Source organism: Antechinus flavipes, chromosome 4 (assembly GCF_016432865.1).
Source record: "Antechinus flavipes isolate AdamAnt ecotype Samford, QLD, Australia chromosome 4, AdamAnt_v2, whole genome shotgun sequence".
Taxonomy (NCBI): Eukaryota; Metazoa; Chordata; class Mammalia; order Dasyuromorphia; family Dasyuridae; genus Antechinus; species Antechinus flavipes.
In genome coordinates this window covers 382275257-382294945 of record NC_067401.1, presented here as the reverse complement: position 1 = coordinate 382294945, position 19689 = coordinate 382275257, and the positions used below count along the sequence as shown (strand labels likewise).

The window sequence follows — 19689 nt, the reverse complement described above, 5'->3', positions numbered from 1 at the left end:
TTTTATTTACAAGTTATATGCATGGGTAATTTTACAGCATTGACAATTGCCAAACCTTTTGTTCCAATTTTTCCCCTCCTTCCCCCCACTCCCTCCCCTAGATGGCAGGATGAAGTATTGGTGTATATTGACTAATGGTCTTTTATGTCAGTCTACATCTTTTTTTTTTTTTTTTTTTGGTTTGTTTATTATAGCTTTTTATTTACAAGATATATGCATGGGTAATTTTTCAGCATCGACCCTTGCAAAATCTTCTGTTCCAACTTTTCCCCTTCTTCCCCTCCCCCCTTCCCCTAGATGGGAGGTAGACCCATACATGTTAAATAAGTCTACATCTTTTATGACCCTTTCTAAATCTTATGACATTTGATTGCTTGTTTCTCTTGGATATTCTCCCCTCTGTTTTTTTTTTTTTTAATTTTTCAATTAAGTATTTATCTTCTCTTCCTCCTACTTTCATTGCAAACAAACAAACCCTTGTAACAAATATCCATAATCAAGCAAAATAAATTTGTCTATTATCTATGTCCAAAGTATATCTCACTTTGAGTCTATTTGCTCTCTTTTAGGAGGCAGGTAATTTATACTCTCACTGGGGAATTGGAATCATGGTTGGCTATTACATTATCAGCGTTTTTTATTCTTTCAAAATGATTTATTCCAACAATGTGATTGTTATTATATAAATTATTCTCATTTCTTTTCACTTCATTCTTTATCAGTTCTTGCAAGTATTTCTAGATTTCTCCTTTTATCGCAATACTACTTCACTATATTCATGTACCATAATTTGTTTAGCCAGTTGATGTATACCTCTTTTGTAACTAGTTCCTTGACAACTCTCTCCCACCCCCAAACCACATGCAAACTCTCATGTTTCTGTATGTTTGAATTCTTTTCCTTATTCTCTGGTTACTTTAAGATATCCAAAGGTTAAAGAAAATGCATAATTTAATAACTTTGGGGGCATAATTCCAATTAATTTTTAGAATGTTTGGGAGCAATTTATAGTACCATCAAGAGAACATTAACAACAACAACAAAAAAACCCCCTGTTTTCCTATAGCCCCTTGAGCATTTGTCATCTTCCTTTTCTGTCAATTCTGCCATTTCATTGGATGTGAGTTGGAATCTCAGTTTTAATTTAATTATTAGTAATTTGGAGAGTTTTTTTCATCTAGTTATTGATAGCTCACAGATTGCTACTAATAGTCTGGATTTCTTCCTTCAACAATTTCCTGTTCATATCCTTTAGCTATTTCTCATTTGGGGAAATTTATCATTTTAATAAATTTGAATCAATTCCCTATATATTTTGAAAATGAGAACTTTATCAGAAAAACTTATAAATTTTTTTTTTTTTTGGGTGAGGCAATTAGGGTTAAGTGACTTGCCCAAGGTCACACAGCTAGAAAGTGTTAAGTGTCTGAGGCTGATTTAAACTCAGTTCTCTTGACTCTAGGATAGGTGCTCTATCCGCGTGTTCATTTAGTTGCTCCAAGAATTTTTAAACATCTCTTCTCCTAATTTCTGCTCCATTGATTTTGTTTATGCAAAGCTCTTTAATTTTATGTAATACAAATTGTCTACTTTATCTTCTGTAATCCCCTCTATTCTTTATTTGGTCATGAACTCATCTCCTTATTCATAATTCTGAAAATATATTTCTTCCTTGTTCCTCTAATTCATTTATGACATGACTTTTTAATGTCTAAGTCACACATCCATTTGAATTTTATCTTAGTGTATGGTGTAAAATGCTGCTATTCCTACTTTCTGCCAGACTGGTTTCTAGTCACCCTGTAAGTTTTTAATCATATGGTGAGACATTACTTCAGTAATTGGAGTCTTAGGTTTTATTGAACAGTTGGCTATTTGGTTTGTTTGTTTCTGTTTTTTTTTTTTTTTAATCTAATCTGTTTCGCTGATCAATCCCTCTGTTTTTCAACCAAGTCATTTTGATGATTACTGCTTTGAAGTATAATTTCATATCTGGTGCTGCTAATTCCTTTTTCTTTGAATCTAAGTTTTCATGTCCCCATTCTCTTCTGATTCTTTTTCTATCTCTGACCATTCCTTTTCTGTCTCCTTTTCTAGGTTATCATTTAGCAATTTCCTTTAGCAATGGGTACACCTCAAGATTCTGCCCTGGGCCCTCTTCTTTTCTCCCATTATACCATTTTTCTTGATAATCTCATCAATTCTTATAGATTAAATGATCACTTCTAAGCATATGACTTTCAAATTCATATCTTTTCTCTCTCCATTCTCATATCACTAATTATCTCTTGGACATGTATACTTGTATATCTCATAAACATTTCATTTCCTCTTTTCCCTTTCCTTGTTTCTCATTCATTCACTCTTATCAATCCATGAAGGAAGGAGCAGGAAAGAAGGGCATGAGGACTCTGCCTCAAAGATATTGATTCCTCTTAGTTCTTAATCAAAACAAGATCTGAATTTGCTACTGATTTGATAGGTGGGTGGGCCTGTCTCTTAACCTAATTTTCCATTCCTTCATCTGTGAAGTGGGAATAGCATAGAACTCACTAAGTATCTTCCTCTATATACCTATCCCTCCTTCAAACTTTCTTATTTCTGTTGAGGGTTCCACTGTTCTTCCAATTGTCCACTGTTGCAATCTCAGAGTTATTCTTGATTCTATTCACTTTTATTTTCCATATCTGATAAGTTGCCCAACCATGATTCTTTCTTTATAATAAAACTCAACATACATTTCCTTTTCTGTACTTCCATAATTGCATTGTTTCAGGCCTGAATCACTTCTTGTCTGGACTACTGCAATGACTTCTTAATTTGACTTCTAGTTTTCAGTCTATCATCTAACATGGCCTGGAGGATAGATAGTCTTTATATATCTGCCAAAATAATTTTCCTAAATCAAAGACCTAATTCTTATACTTTTCTAAATTTCTCAATTGCCTCTAGGAAAAAAAATACAAGTCCCTTAATTTCTCAAGATTCACAGACTAACTCTAGTTCACTTTTTCAGATTTATTTAATCTCCTTTAAAAACTTTCCATTTCAGCAGAAGTGACCTACTTTTTGCATTCTAATCTTTGGATTCCATTTCTTGCCTCTGAACCTTGGCACAGTCTGTGACACATGCCTAGAATAAAACCACTTAGGATCATTAGCTCTATTTAAAGTTCAATTTAGGTGATACACCTCCTATGGGAAGCCTTTCCTGGTCTTTTCCAGTTGTTAATTTTCTGTTCCTCACATTGTATCATATATATGTATTTGTTTAAACTTGAATCTCACAAATGTAAATTTCTTAAGGGAAATGTTTATGTCTTTGCAATTTAATGCTTGTTGAAATTGAATTATTGCGCCATTGAGTCTTGCCTATGCAATCATGTATATTGTCTGTTGTTTAGGGAAGCTCTGACAGTTCTTTAACAAAAGATGAAATTTCATCAACAGGATTTGTTATTAAGGTATAAATTCCTTACTTTAGATGCTCCATTGAAACCAAACTGACTGGGTCTCTTTAGAAGATGGGATTTCAAAAGAAAGCATTGAAACTGGAGCCTGAAGGATTGCTGAGAAGCAGAGGCAGTTGAAATTAGGTTCCCTAGAAGGAGGTTATCACCTCCTAGAGTCATAAATCTAATCCTCAAAGAAACTTTAGAGTTCATCTAATTTAACCCCCTCATTTTATGGATGAGGAAACTGATCACCTCCAGAGACTGTGAAATGACATCTCTAACATCTAACATTAGGTAGTAATAGGGATCAGTTTAGTCAAGGGAATTTTTTACTGGGTTAAGGAGACATCATCAATACATTTGAAAATAAGGGCCCAGGATAATACCTGGATAGGGCCATTGCTTTAGTAAGGCATGTTTTTAAAAATTGATTTTCTGTAGAATCAAGGAACAAGGGATCTTGGGGATTATCAAGTCCAGTGGTGTCAAATTCTAGCAGAAAAGGGGGACACTAATCTCTCTGTAGAGATCCATAATGGCTATCCATTAATTTAGTTTTTTTTTTAAATAACTTTTTATTGATAGAACCCATGCCAGAGTAATTTTTTATAGCATTATCCCTTGCACTCACTTTTGTTCCGATTTTTCCCCTTCCTCCCTCCTCCCCTCCCCCAGATGGCAAGCAGTCCTTTATATGTTGAATAGGTTACAGGATATCCTAGATACAATATATATGTGCAGAACTGAATAGTTTTCTTGTTGCACAGGGAGAATTGGATTCAGAAGGTATAAATAACCCTGGAAGAAAAACAAAAATGCAAGCAGTTTATATTCATTTCCCAGTGTTCTTTCTTTAGGTGTAGCTGCTTCTTCCCATCTTTGATCAATTGAAACTGAATTAGCTCTCTTTATCGAAGAGATCCACTTCCATCAGAATACATCCTCAAACAGTATCGTTGTTGAGGTATATAATAATTTCCTGGTTCTGCTCATTTCACTTAGCATCAGTTCATATAAGTCTCGCCAGTCCTCTCTGTATTCATCCCTCTGGTCATTCCTTACAGAACAATAATATTCCATAACGTTCATATACCACAATTTACTCAACCATTCTCCAATTGATGGGCATCCATTCATTTTCCAGCTTCTAGCAGCTACAAACAGGGCCGCCACAAACATTTTGGCACATACAGGTCCCTTTCCCTTCTTTAGTATCTCTTTGGGGTATAAACCCATTAAGTTAGTTTTAAAACATAATGTTATTAACATATTACTGCATTTATTGATGTATTTTATTTTTTCACTGTTACATGTCAAGAAAATTTTTAGCATTCATTTTATAAGATTTTGAGTTCCAAATTTTTCTCCTTCCCTTGTTCCCCTTCTTGCATCCAAAGATGGTAGGCAGTTTGATATAGTTTATTCATGTTCTATCATGTAAAACATAAAACATTAATTACAATTGTGAGAGAAGAAACTCACCAAAGGGGAAAAAACATGAGAAGGAGTAAAATAAATGAAAAAAAGCATCATCTGCTCAGAGTCCATCAGTTCTTTATCTGGATATAAATAACATTTCCTTCATAAGTTCTTTGTACTAAGATCATTGTGCTGCTGAGAAGAGTTGAATAAGTCACAGTTGGTCATTATATAATAGTGTATATTTTGTACAATATTTTCCTGGTTTGACTAATTTTATTTGGTGTCAGTTCTTATAAATCTTTCCAGGTTTTTCTGAAATCTGCCTGTTCAACATTTCTTATTGCACAATAGTATTCCATTACACTCATATACCACAGCTTCTCTGTAATTTCTCAACTGATAGACATCCCTTCACTTTTCAATATTTTGCCAATATGAAAAGGGCTGCTATACCTGTTTGTAGAGGCTAGAAACTGGAAAATGAATGGATGCCCATCAATTGGAGAATGGCTGGGTAAATTGTGGTATATGAATGTTATGGAATATTATTGCTCTGTAAGGAATGACCAGCAGGATGAATACAGAGAGGCTTGGAGAGACCTACATGGACTGATGCTAAGTGAGATGAGCAGAACTAAGAGATCATTATACACTTCGACAACGATATTGTATGAGGATGTATTCTGATGGAAGTTGATTTCTATGACAAAGAGACCTGAGTTTCAATGGATAAATGATGGACAGAAACAGCTACACCCAAAGAAGGAACACTGGGAAACGAATATGAACTATTTGCATTTTTGATTTTCTTCCCAAGTTATTTTTACCTTCTGAATCCAATTTTCCCTGTACAACAGGAGAACTGTTCGGGTCTGTATCTAGGATATACTGCAACATATTTAACATATATAGGACTGCTTGCCATCTTGGGGGGGGGTGGAAGGAGGGAGGGGAAAAATCGAAACATAAGCGAGTGCAAGGGATAATGTTGTAAAAAATTACACTGGCATGGATTCTGTCAATACAAAGTTATTATTAAATAAAATAAAATTAAAATTAAAAAAAAAAAAAAGGGCTGCTATAAATATTTTTTTGCCCATGTAAGTCCTTTTCCCTTTTTGATTATCTCTTTGAAATACACACCTAGGTACTGGTGGATCAGAGGGTATGCACGATTTTGTTGCTCTTTGGGAATAGTTACAAATTGCTTTCCAGAATGGTTGGATCAGTTCACAACTCCATCAACAATGCATCAGTGTCCCAATGTTTCTACATTCTCTCCAACATTTATCACTTTTATTTTTTTTTGTCATATTGACTAATCTGATAAGTGTGAGGTGGTGCTGAGATCCTGATTTTTGCCCCCAGCTCAACCCTGCCCCCTCAGTCCAAACCTCACAGAAATTCTCAATGAGTAGTTGACAGGTACTGTTCTGTACCATCATCCATCAAGTTATTAGACAATAAGAAAGTAGCATCAACAGGATGTAGACCAGGACATTGAGCCACAAACTTCAATAAATCTTTCCCCTGACATGGCTTTTGCACATTATCTTTTACTGTCTTTTGCATGAACTTATGATGAAGTCAGGCTAATCAGAAGTCTCACCCTCTTCTGCAAGTGGGCCTTTCAGTATGCATTCCAGATTACTACATGCACAGTTCCACCAAGGTTTTAGGATCTGCTCGTGTTAACAAACTCTTTCTGTAACCTCAGTATAATCAGATTTCATAAATATCTTTATTTTGCTTTACTGCACTGTTAACTCTTGCTAAACTTATAAAAGGAGCACAGCCTGCCCTGAGTGTGTGACTCTCAATGAATCTTAATAAATGCCTTTACTTAATTTGGGGATGGCTTGATTTCTGAATTCTTTCAAAGGTGATACTGAAGTTTATGTGATTGAACTCCAACAATGTTATTTTAGAATTGTTTTAAATTACAATTCTCTAATGAAAAGTGATTTAGAGCACTTCTCCATACGCTTATAGATAACTGAAAAGTACCTGTTCATATCTTTTGACCATTTATCAACTGAGGAATATCTTGTATTCTTATAAATTCGACTCAGTTCTCTACATATTTGAGAAATGAGGCCTTTGTTAAAAACACTTGCAATAAAGATAACGTTTCTTAGCTTTCTGCTTTTCTCCTAATCTTGCTTGCCTTGCTTTTGTTTGTACAAAACCTTTTCAATTTAATATAATAAAGACAATTATTTTTCATTTTGTAATAATCATTATCTCTTGGTTGGTCATAAATTTTTCCTCTTCCCATAGATCTGACAGGTACATTACTCCTTGGTCTCCTATTTTGCTTATAGTGTCTAATATTCTATTTACCTTCTTAATTTCTTTCTTGTTTAGCTTTTGGTTGGATTTATCAAGTTCTGAGAGGGGATTGTTGAGGTCCTCCCCTACTATAATTTTGCTATTTTCCTATAGCTCACTTAATTTCTCCTGTAAGAATTTGGATGCCATACCACTTGATATGTATATGTTTAGTATTGCTATTGCTTGATTGTCTGTGGTGTCTTTAAGAAAAATGCAGTTTCCTTATCTCTTTTAACTGGGTCTATTTTTTCTTTTATTTGTCTGAAATCAGGATTGCTATCCCTACTTTTTTTTTTTTTTACTTCAGTTGAAGTATAATAGATTTTGCTCCATCCCCTTGCCTTTTCCCTCTGTATGTCTCTCCTTCAACTGTGTTTCTTGTAAACAATATATTGTAGAATTCTGGATTTTGATCCACTCTGCTATTTGCTTCCATTTTATAAGAGAATTCATGCCATTCACATTCACAATTGTGATTACTATCTGTGTATTTTCCTTCAACCTATTCTTTCCCAATTTTCTTCTTTCCTGTCACCCTTTCCTTCCTCACCAGTGTTTTGCTTCTGTCTGCCATCTACCCTGATCTGCCTTCCCTTCTGTCAGTCCCCCTTCCCTTTACTTAATATCTTTCCCCTACTATTTCTCTGTCAGGGAAGATAGATTTCTATATTCAATGATTGTGTATAATATTCCCTCTTTAAGCCAATACTGATGAAAGTAAGGTTCAAGCAATGCTCATTATAATCTCCCATCTTCTCTTTCACTATAATAAATCTTTTGAGCCTTTTCATATGAAATAATTCATCCTATTCTATCTCTCCATTCCTTTTGTTCCTTGTGTATTCCTCTTTCTCATCCTTTTTTATATTATTCCCTCAAATTCACTCTAAATATATATATATATGTATATATATATATTTAGCTGTACTATTAGTGATACAATTTTAAGAATTAGATATATCATCTTCCTATGTACAAATGTAAAAAATTTAACCCTATTGAATACCTTATGTTTTCTTTTCCCTTTTTATCTGTTCATGCTTTTCTTGAGTCTTAATATTGAAGGGCATTAAAAGCTTGAAATCCATCTATTTTGTTGAATGACCATTTTTTCCCTGTGTGATGTATTATGCTTAATTTTGCTTGATAATTGGTGCTTGGTTGTAGTTCTAGATCTTTTGCCTTCTACAATATCATTTTCCATGACCTCTGTATTTTAATGCTGTAGCTGCCTATGTAATCCTTTTTTAAAGTAAGTTTTGGCTAGTTTATTAAAGAATAGTTTTGTACAGTTTATTTATCACTCGTCTCTTGAGGCTTGCTTCAAATGATATCAGAATCAACTGGATCAATAATAGCCCATGTTCATATGCTGTAGTACTTTCCACATGCCCTATCCAATTCTATATTGTTGCTACTGTAGTGATGTTCTCCAGTTTGGCCAACATAGAGAAATATTTAATCTCTGATATCCTCAGGTAAGAGCAATTGTTGGCTAAGATGACCAGTTTAGCTTTGTCTTGTGTAATCGTTTTCTGGATCTGTTTGTGTTCTAACACATAATTTCTGCTTTTCATGACCAGCTGGAGGCTGAAGCTGATAAACTCTAGTGAGTTTTTCATTTTCTTTGCAGCCACCATTTTCCTGCCTACTGTGTAGAAAAATCTTCGACCAGAGTCATACTGCCAAGATATCTGGGAAGTGAGAAAAAAAAAAAGCACTGTGTAATCTTGACTATAAGTGCCTGATATTTGAATTGTTTCTTTCATATTTTTTCTTTGACTTGATAATTCTGAAATTTGGCTACAATGTTCCTTGGGTTTTTTATTTTGGGAATTGTTTTCCTGAGGTGATCATTGGATTCTGTAAATAAGTATTTTACTTTCTGGTTCTAGGACATTAGGGCAATTTTCCTTGACAATTTTTGAAAGATACTTATGGCTTTCACGTAGTTAAATAGTTTTGTTAAATAATAAGTTCTTATTCCAGAAGCTGGAGTCTTTGAGTTTATCAAACATCAGATTATTATAGTCATTGACTATTGTGCCTTATGTACCTAACCTATTCCACTGATCTGCCATTTTATTAACCAGTACCAAATAGTTTTGATGATTGCTGCTTTATAATATAATTTTAGATCTGGTATGGCTAGGCCACTTTTTTTGTATTTTTCTCATGATTTCTCTTGTTTTATCTTTACCTTTTGTTCTGTCAAATGAATTTTGATATAATTTTTTAGCTGTATAAAATAATTTTTGGTAGTTTAATTGACATGGCACTGAATAAGCAAATTAATTTATCTAAATTTGTAATTTTTATTATGTGAGTTCAGCCTATCTATGAGCAATTGCTATCTTTCCATTTATTTAGATCTGAATTTACTTGTGTGAAGTGTTTTGTAATTGTGCTCATATAGTTTCTGAATTTGACTTGGCAGGCATATCCTCAAATATTTCATATTGCCTACAGTTATTTTAAATGGAATCTCTCTTTCTATCTTGTGCTGTTGGGCTTTGCTAGTAATATATAAAATGGCAATGATTTATGTTGTTTTATTTTATATCCTGCAAATTTGCTAAAGTAGTTAATATTTCAAATAGTTTTTTTAGTTGATTCTCTAGGATTCCTTAAGTATACCATCATATCATCTGCAAAGAGTGATAGTTTTGTTTTCTCATTGAAATTTTAATTCATTCAATTTGTTTTTCTCTTATTGTTAAATATAACATTTCTAGTACAATATTAAATAATGTTCATCCTTGATCTTATTGGGAAGACCATTACATATAATGCTTGCTGATGGTTATAGACTCCATTTATTACTATATCCTCTAGAATTTTTCATATGTATGGGTGCTGTATTTTATCAAACTTTTTTTGGGATCTATTGAAATAATCATATGATTTCATTTAGTTTTATTATTGAGATAGTCAATTATGTGAATAGCTTTTAAAATATTGAACCAGTCCTGCATTACTTATATAAATCCCACCTAGTCATAGTGTATTATCCTTGTGATTAATTGTTATAATCTCTTTGCTAATGTTTTATTTAAAATGTTTGCATCATAAGTGAAATGAGCAGAACCAAGAGATCATTATACACTTCAATAACAATACTACATGAGGATCAATTCTGATGGAAGTGGCTATCTTCAACAATGAGAGGATCCAAATCAGTTCCAAGTGATCAGTAATGAACAGAACCAGCTACACCCAGCGAAAGAACACTGGGAAATGAGTGTGGATCACAACATAGCATTTACATTCTTTCTGTTATTGTTTGCTTGCATTTTTGTTTTTCTTCCCAGGTTATTTTTACCTTCCTTCTAAATCCATTTTTTTCTTGTGCATCATGATAACTGTATAAATATGTATACATATCCCTCATGTATCTAAGGACAATATCAGTGCAGCACAAGTAAATAGCCAGGACCTGCAGCCCCTAGCAGGGGGACTACCTGCCATCTAGGGGAGGGAGTGGAGGGAAAGAGGGGAAAAGTTGGAATAGAAGTTTTTGCAAGGGTCATTGTTGAAAAATTACCCATGCATATGTTTTGTCAGTAAAAAACTATTTAAAATGTTTGCATCAATATTCATTAGGGAGATTGGTCTGTAATTTTCTTTCTTTATTTTGGCTCTTCTTGGTTTAAGTATCAGCATCATACTTGGCTTATAAAAAGTATTTGTTAGGATTCCTTTACTTATTTTTTCAAATAGTTTACATAGTATCAGAATCAATTGTTCTTTAGATGTTTGGTAGAATTCACTTGAAAATCCATCTGACACTGGAGATTTTTTCCTTAGAGAGTTCATTGATGACTTATTCAATTCTTTTTTCTAAAATGGGGTTTAGTTTTCTTTTCAATTTACCTGGAAAATGTATATTTTTGTAAATATTCATCCTTTCACTTAGATTGTCAAATTACTATTATACAGTTGGGCTCCTGATTATTGTTTTAATTTCCTCTTCATTAATAGTATATTTAGCTTTTAATTTTTGATACTAGTAATTTGGTTTTCTTCCTTTTTAAAAATCAAATTAATCAAAGGTGTATCTATTTTATTGCTTTTTTCATAAAATCAACTCTTATTTTTAATTTACCAGTTCAATAGTTTTCTTTCAATTTTATTAATTTATCTTTTCATTTTCAGAAGTTCTAATTTGGTATTTAATTGGGAATTTTTGATTTCTCCTTTTCCTAATTTTTTTAGTTGTATGCTCAGATCATTGATTCTTCATATAAGCATTTAGAGATATAAAATTTCCTCTAAGAACTGCTTTGGTTGCATCCCACAAGTTTTGGTATTTTGTCTTTATCTTTGATGATATAATTGATTGTTTCTATGTTATTTAACTCACTCATTCTTTCAGATTAGACTATTTACTTTCCAATTAATTTAGTTTATCTTTTCAGGATCCTTTATTGCATGTAATTTTTATTGCATCTTGATCTAAAAAGGATACATTTAATATTTCTGCCTTTCAGCATTTGATTGTGAGGTTTGCCTTATGATGCCCTGGTACATAGTGAGTTTTTGTGTAGATGCCATGTACTGCTGAGAAAATATATATATATTCCTTTCTCTCCCCATTCAATTTTCTCCAGGGGGCTATCATATTTAACTTTTCTAAAATTCTGTTCAGCACCTTCTTTCTTGTTTTTTTGTTTTTGTTTTGTTTGTTTGTTTGTTTTGTTTTGTGGTTAGACTTTATCTAGCTCTGAGAGGGGGAGGTTGAGGTCTCCCTCTAGAATAGTTTTGCTGTCTATTTCTTCCTATAGCTCACTTAACTTCTCCTACAAGACTTTGGATGCTATACCACTTGGTATATACTTCTCTTATGATTTTTTAGGTTCCTTTTTGAGCCCTTCCATGAATTTTTTTCTGGTTTGAGATCACTTACCATTTTTCTTTGGGGTTTTGCCCATAGGTGTTGTGACATTTTTGTCCTCTTGTGTCTTTGTCTTCCTTGTCACTGTAATAACTTTCTTTGTTTGTATTCTCCTTTTTTTGTTGTTTTTTGTTTGTCTTCCCTCCTACCTTTCTCTTTTTTAAAAAATTTGAGCTGCCAGGATTGAAGGACTACTATCTTAGGCTTCTTGTGCTAGGGGCTGCAGGTCCTGGCTATTTACTTGTGCTGCACTGATATTGTCCTTAGATACATGAGGGATCCTTATTTCTAGTGCTGGACTGAGGAAGTGGTGTTGGGGGTAGCTAGTGCTGCTGGAAGCTGTAGGGGTATGGCAGATTACTTGATGCTGAGCTGGAGTCCTAGGGTGGTGTTTGGCATGTGCTAAAGCCTGATGAGATATTTCCACATTTTCTTGGGGCTATAGAGAAGCACATAATGGTCTGGCATTGGAGGAAACCTGCCTGCACAGGCTGCCCTGATGCATGTGGTGGCCTGGCTGCTGGAGGATGCTGCTTGCCTGGGGTTACTCTGAAACACATGGTGGTTCCTAGAACTGGAGTCTGATGGCTCCCCTGGCTATGCCAGCGCACAGGGATCCTGGTGTTGGTATTTCCCCACTCTACCACATTGGGGCTTAGGATTTCCTGATGATTTGCTGGGGAGGGATTTGCTACTGGTTCATTAGGAAGTTTTATGAACTGGACTGCATCCTCTCTTCCCCAAATGAGACAGACACTTTCTGTTAGTCCTCTAAGTTTTTTGGATTGACAGATTGTTTTACTCTATTTCTTTTCTGTCTTTTGAGACTATTGTATAATTGCTCAGAAGTGAACATGGGAGAATTACAGCGATTCCCTGCTTATTCTGTCATCTTAGCTCTTAGAAATCCCTCTTTATTGTATTTTTATTTATTATGTTAAATATTTCCCAATTACATTTTAATTTGGTTCTGGCAGCACTGGGGAATGTTGAAGTCAGCTTTTGCCCCTGGCCATGTGATTGACATTTTTGATCAGTCTAGAGAGCCCCTGGACAAAAATCTCGAGAAAGACTGGTGTCATCCATCCTCTACTGGAACATTTCCAAGGAAGGGAAACTCCCTATTCCTGTAAAAACCTGCTCCATTTTTAGACTATTCATATTGTTAGGAAGGATTATTAGGAGTTGAAATTTAATTTATAAATTTTACGCCTTGTTCCTAATTCTGTCTCCTATGGTCAAGCAAAACTTGCCAAATTCCTTTTCCTCACCTCACTTGCAAGGGATGATTTTTATACTGATCTAGTAATACTATTTTTTCCTATTTCTCTTGGGACAGGATTGGAATTAATGGTGTGTCTCTGACTACATGACAGGAGCAAGATTTTCCACCTCTATCCCCTACTTTTTCTATTCCTCATTCACTTACTCTCACCAACCAAAGAGGGAAGGAGCAAGGGTGGAAGGGGTGAAGATTCTGATTTATAAGATAGTCTTCTTAGTTCTTATTCACAGCAAGACCTGAATCTGCCACTAACTTGTTAGATAAGAGGCCAGTTTCTTAATGTATCTGAGTCTGCTTCCTCATCTGTGCAATGGAAATAGTAGCACTTGTTTTATATACATACATACTTATATATGAATATATATGTATACATAAATATATATATATTTATGTATACATATATATTCATATATATGTATACATATATATATATATAAAATCTCAGAGTTATAGAGACCAAATGAAATAATGCATGTAAACCACTTCATCATTTCCAAAGTATTATATTACTCTGTAATCTAATAAGTGATTATCATTAGTCACAATCCCCCTTGAAGCCGAGAGAGATGGTGAAACTTTCTTAAGCTCACAACAAGGTCACACAAGGTGGGTTGGAGCCAGGATCAAGCATCTCAATTTGGATCAGTGCTCCATTTGTCATTGTTTAAGAGAAAGAGCAGAAGAAAATTCAGCTCTTCTGTGCTGAACTGTTACTAGCACAAGATAATTGGGGCTTATTCCCAATGCACAGGTAATTGAATTTCACACTTCTTCCCCATGGTGGTCCCCTATGATCTTTGGATTGACTGGTAATTCTCTTTCTAACCTTGCCCACTCCTGGGCAAACATCATCCATCACGGGTGTCACATTCTTCCCCCAGGGTTTGCTACACACAACTGGGGCAGACCCATACCATACAGGATGCCATAGATCCACAACAATGATGGCAGGTGCAGGTCTCTCCAGGAATAAATAGCCTTGAAGGTATCCTGTGGTTTCTGCCTTTCTTCTGTATACTCAAGAGAATTTGCTCCAAGTAACAGAATTCCTATATAGGAGTTCTGCCTACTTACCTCAGTATTTTTTACTCCCTCCTTAATAATTATAATAGCTACTATTTATAAAACACTAAGATTTTCAAAGCCCTTTATAGATCTCATTTGAATATTGTCTATGCATTCAATCTTCTTAAGAAGCTTGAATGTCTCAAGAAAATCAATTATATATATATAATCTAATATATATATGTATATGTACATATACAGATTATATATATATATTATATTAGTTTCCTTGAGAAGATTGAATGCATGGACAATATATGTGTGTGTGTGTGTGTGTGTGTGTGTGTGTGTGTGTGTATCCATTTGTTCACATTTTTAGAAAATTTATTACCAAAAGAACAAAAGAAGAATGGCGATTAAATTAAATAAATTATACAAATATCTATGATCTCAAAACCCCTAACCTGGGGAGGGGAAGGGGCAGCATCTCACAGGTCAGTATCAATAGAAACATTCAAAAGCATTGAAATTCTGGATTATTTCTCCATCTTTCCCTTTTCTCTCCTTCTGATTCATTCCCAGAAGGGCTGTTAGTAGAAACTTGGTTACATTCTTGTCACAAATGTTCCAGTTCAGGGAATGTTCACATTGTCTGCATATCTCTCTTCTCAGGAGCAAGAAGGCTTTTCATTGACTTCATTCACTACTGACTGAAGGTAGTAAGTAGCTGGAGAGGCACCCTAAGATGTATCTGAGGATGCAGGTTGCTCAGCTCTCTCCACAAATCTGGAAAGCCTGTTCCCTCCTGGTTTTTCCCTGAATTACTCTGGATCAATTTTGGTTCTTGAAGTTTCCATTCACTCTGTGGTGGTTCTGGACTTTTATTCCTAGATAAATCCTCTGGATCTCTTGGAGGTCTCTGGATTAGGAATGAAGAGGCTCATCCTAAATTTACTTTCAAGAAGATGGAATGAGTAGGTGCTGTCCAGAATATCTGGCAAGTAAGTGAGGTATGATGAATTTTCAGAGAATTTGGCAAGAGTGTAAGAGATATGGTGAATCTTCAGTCCTTTGCTCTCTGAGTTTAAACTTCTTGGACAGCACAATGGTGTAGCTGATTCCTACCCTCTGCCCCAGTGGTGCTCTGGGTCTATTCTAGCATTCCCTCCTTTAACAGTAAATTTTCTAGCTTATTGGCTCACAACATACAGACAGACACACAGAACAGCTTCCGCTTCAGTGAATCAATGGCAGAAACATATGTGGTTGAGATTGGTGGGGAGGGAAGGCTTCACTCAAGTCCCATTGGGGGATTTTTCAGGCTGGGCCAGCCCAACCTTTTGGAGTGGGATTCACTGAAGCAAAACGGCTATGGAGAGATTTTGGAGATGGGGTGGAGTAGTGAGGGGCAAGAGCAAGAGGCGTGGGAACTTCTGCATGGTGTTGATTGGATGGCATCAATGGAAACTTAATAAAAGTACATGGTAGCAAAGATAGCCTATTCATTTGTGAGCCTGTGATATATAGGCCCTCTTGTTGCCAATATTCTCTGCTAGGAATGCTATGTTAATGGGGCACCGTGAGAAACAGGGGTCTTCTGGCTGAAAAAGGGTATTGTCCCCAAATGTGACAATGGCCCCAGATGTTCTAGTGTGGTCACGTCTCCTTCCCTACTCCATTTTTTGGTTTGTTTGCTTTTTTTAGTATCTAGATATATCTATCCTACCCAGGCTAGAAACAAAGTGACCACACCCAGGCCTGATCATTGATCTGCAGAGGAGTTTGGGTGTGCTATGTTTCTAACCTGAGTCAATCTGCCCATCCTTAACTTCTTGCTCCCATGAGCTTGCCAGGTTGGTGCATGACAGTGTTGACATCCATCAGCTTGGCTGGCTATAGCTTAGAACTTCCGAGTTCGGTGATCCACCACACTCAGCTTTCCCAGGTGCAGGCTCACACACACTCAGCCCTATCCCTAGTCTACTCCCACAGGGTAGGGATAGTGCTTATATATTTATATTTCAGAATTGGGGATGATGGAGGGAAGGGAAGGGATAGGGACTGCTGTGGGAAATTCTTTTAAGCCATGAAGATCAGTTGCTGCTTTCCAATTTATAATCCTGGGGGATTGCCCAAGTAGCTATGAGGTAAGTACGTTATCTGAGCCACATAGCCAGGGTGCCCTGTTCTTGAAGGGCATTCTCCCCGCCAAGGAGGGATGAATGTGATCTCTTGGCTCCAGGCCCCTACAGGGGAGCAGGCTGTGGCTGGGGTGGGGGTGATCATTGCGGAAAACATGAAAAGGGATAAAATGATACATCCTCCCTGTTGTGCAGAGAGACTGCAGCTAGTTTAGGCAGACAAAGCACCTTGCCCAGGAGATCTGAAGGACCATCAGGTGGCAATGCTGGAATTCAGCCTGATACCAGGTAGTGTTATGTTGGTACCAGCCTCCCCCAGGCTCGTGCACAGATTCAGATCTCTGTTCTTTGTGTATATTGTTTGTGGAGTTGTTGCTTCTCAGTACCCCACATTCTTGGCACCCAGCATCCAGGATGGGACTCAACAAGGGCACTTTGGTCTCTAGAGGTCTGGTAACAAGGGGCATGTCCAGGGTGGAAGAGAAACTATTTTTGGCCTCTGATCACTCCCCATGGGCAGGCAGTGATATACTGGAGGGCAAAGGAGGAAATGGAGGGAATGACTGTCGTCCCTGAAATAGACTGCTGAATTCAAGAGAGACAGTAAAAGTGGTCCCAGAGGAGGCACAGAAATGGCCAGTCAAGAGACTCAGGGATGTTGGTCCTAGAAGGAGGGTGAGCCACAAAGAATTAGTCAAACAGAATAGAAAATTCTTCCCTTCCATGGCCTCAGCCCCAAGTGTCCTTGGGCAGCCTGGAACCTACTGGCATCCAAGTGTGGCAGTGTAGGGTTGGCTTCCAGTCTCTGGAAAAGTCAGAATTCTGCATTTTTCCTTCCACCTTGGATTATCCTAGGAAGTTAAGGGACCTTTCCAACTGCCTAGGGGAGTGAATGTCTTTTTAGTGTCAGTCAGACTCTCCAAGTCTTTGCTCTTGCCAGTCCTGAGAACTTTGTGCTGCAGTGGTTGCATCCTTCTGAACAATCCAAGCAGAAGGAAAAAGGAAAAGGATGGAGAAGGTGAAAACGGGAAGCCTGGTGCGCGTACTTTCCTGTACCCAGCCATGACTCTGGAGGTCCATCTGACATAATCCTAGGCTGAGAGAGTCAAACACTTCTTCATGGAAGGTCCTGGGCAATGGGAAATGCTGGAGATGGCGAGAAGTTCCTGCTGAAGTCTCACAGAGCTGTTAGTGTCTCAGAATGGAACATGCTCCCAAATATCTCCTGGAAGGGAGGCAGAAAGGAGAGGGCATTAAGCTTGTTGGTCATGAGACGCCGAGAGTGGAGCCTGATGGTTGGGGTCAGAGTTGTATGGATTGAGAAGCAACAGAGAGAAAAACTGAGAAAGCATGTATGCTATAACATCTTCCACAGATTTATGGTTACTGGATTTGATATGAGTACATCTCAGTTTTTTTCAGCTATAAAATGGGACGAGTCATCTCTGTACAATTCTGACCTTTGAGGAATTTTGGGAGATTAAACCCCTTTTTCTACCTCTTTATTTCTTTCCTCCTTAATTTCTAAGCTTAGAATTTGCACTCATAAGCAAATAGGTTCAAGACTTGTCTAGCACAAAATATGGTGTTATGGTCTCTATATTAGCTTTATTTAATGATTTTACTTTGTTACAAGAGACCTGTTATAAAATGAGAGTAATCTATTAATTTTTGGAATGTATAAACAAAAGAGATCAATAAATCTTAATTAGTAGTTTAAAAAAAAACCCATTAGCTGACAACTGTTGTCTCTCCTGTAGAACTTAAGCTCTTTGGGGCAGCTAGATGGTCTAGTGGATAGAGCATCTGATCTAAAGTCAGGAAGCCCTGAGTTCAAATTCAGCCTCAGAAATTTAATACTTAACTAGCTGTGTGATTCTGGGCAAGTCACTTAATCCAATTGCCTTGCAAAAAAAATCACTTAAAATAGTTTATTAAAAAAAAAAAAGATGCAAGTTCTTTGAAAGCAGGTACTATACTGTTTGTCCTTGCTTCCCAGTGCCTGTATATAATTAGTGCTTAATCAATATTGATGGTTTGCTATGGAAAGCTGGGACTGGTAAAAAGAATGAAGATCATTAAAATATGAGAATGAGAATTCTTCTCTGACCAAACCCTTCCCTTGACCTTCTCTCCTGACCCGACCATGGCTGCTGAGTGGAGTCTTATTTCTGAGGGACACCTGTGTGATCCTCTTCCCTCCCCAATCCCACTCCCAGCTTACCTGTTCCAGATCACGGTAGCTAGATCCACCATCGTCTGAATCGTACAGAGAAAGGTCAGTGTTCACTGGAGCCTGTGAGGAAGGAAGGAGGCTCGTGTGGGATGGTTGCCATTTAAAGGGAGCTTCAAGCCAGGTTGGGGGACTGACCAAAGCCGGTGTTCTGGCTATTCTACAGTCACTTATGCCATCCCCACTCTCACTCAGCCACTCTTGCTCTCAGTATAACCTTCCTCTTCCTCCAAACTGCACAGCAACACACACCCTTCCTTCCCCTCCTCCCCTTATCAGTCAGATGCCAACGGGCTGTTACTGGCATGAAATGATCAGGAGGATCAAGAGATTTAGGGCTTAACTCTCTGATCTTTTCTGTCGGCAGTGACCTTCCCCCTCTGTGACAGTGTTTTGCAATTCTCTATAGCACTTACAGGGAATATCCAATATTCTACATGAATAGCATAAAGGTTTAGAAAATGTTTGTTAAATGAATGAACAGATCTAGTACCACCTACTTAATATGTACACAAAGAAGCCAAAGATACGGGATGCAGTGGGTCTGGACTCAGGAGGACCTGAATTCAAATCTCTCCAAAGCCACTAACTAATTGGATAATCTTGGACAAAGCATTTTAATCTCTTTTTGCCTCAGTTTCTTCAACTCTAAAAGGGGGATAATAGTAGCGTCTACCTATCAGAGTTGTGAGGATCAAGTGAGACAAGATTTATAAAATGTTCACACAGTGCCTGGCACGTAGTAGGCTCTACATCCATCTTATTTCTTTTTCCCTTTTCCAATGATATACCTGTATAAGTTGAAGGTAGGAATTTAAACCTAGACCCTTCTGACCCAAAGTTCAGTGTTCTTTCCCCTTATCCAATTGACCCAACTTCATGTATCAGGAGGGCGTTTCCTTTTAGGGAGAAAATTCCTC

At 36.7% G+C, this 19689-nt stretch overlaps 1 protein-coding gene and 1 pseudogene across 1 annotated transcript in view; both read right to left on the bottom strand.

Annotated features, from left to right (window-relative positions):
• Window positions 1–8504: 8504 nt before the first annotated feature.
• Window positions 8505–8851, bottom strand: LOC127559948 (60S ribosomal protein L30-like; annotated as a pseudogene).
• A 5906-nt stretch (window positions 8852–14757) lies between these two features.
• Window positions 14758–19689, bottom strand: part of SLC26A9 (solute carrier family 26 member 9) — a 41029-nt gene continuing 36097 nt past the window's right edge. The window contains exons 20-21 of the mRNA XM_051998514.1: window positions 18761–18832; window positions 14758–17761 (exon numbers count right to left, since the gene is read on the bottom strand). Coding sequence (XP_051854474.1) covers window positions 17714–17761; window positions 18761–18832 — 120 coding nt within the window. The 3' untranslated portion in view covers window positions 14758–17713. The remainder of the gene's footprint in view (window positions 17762–18760; window positions 18833–19689) is intronic.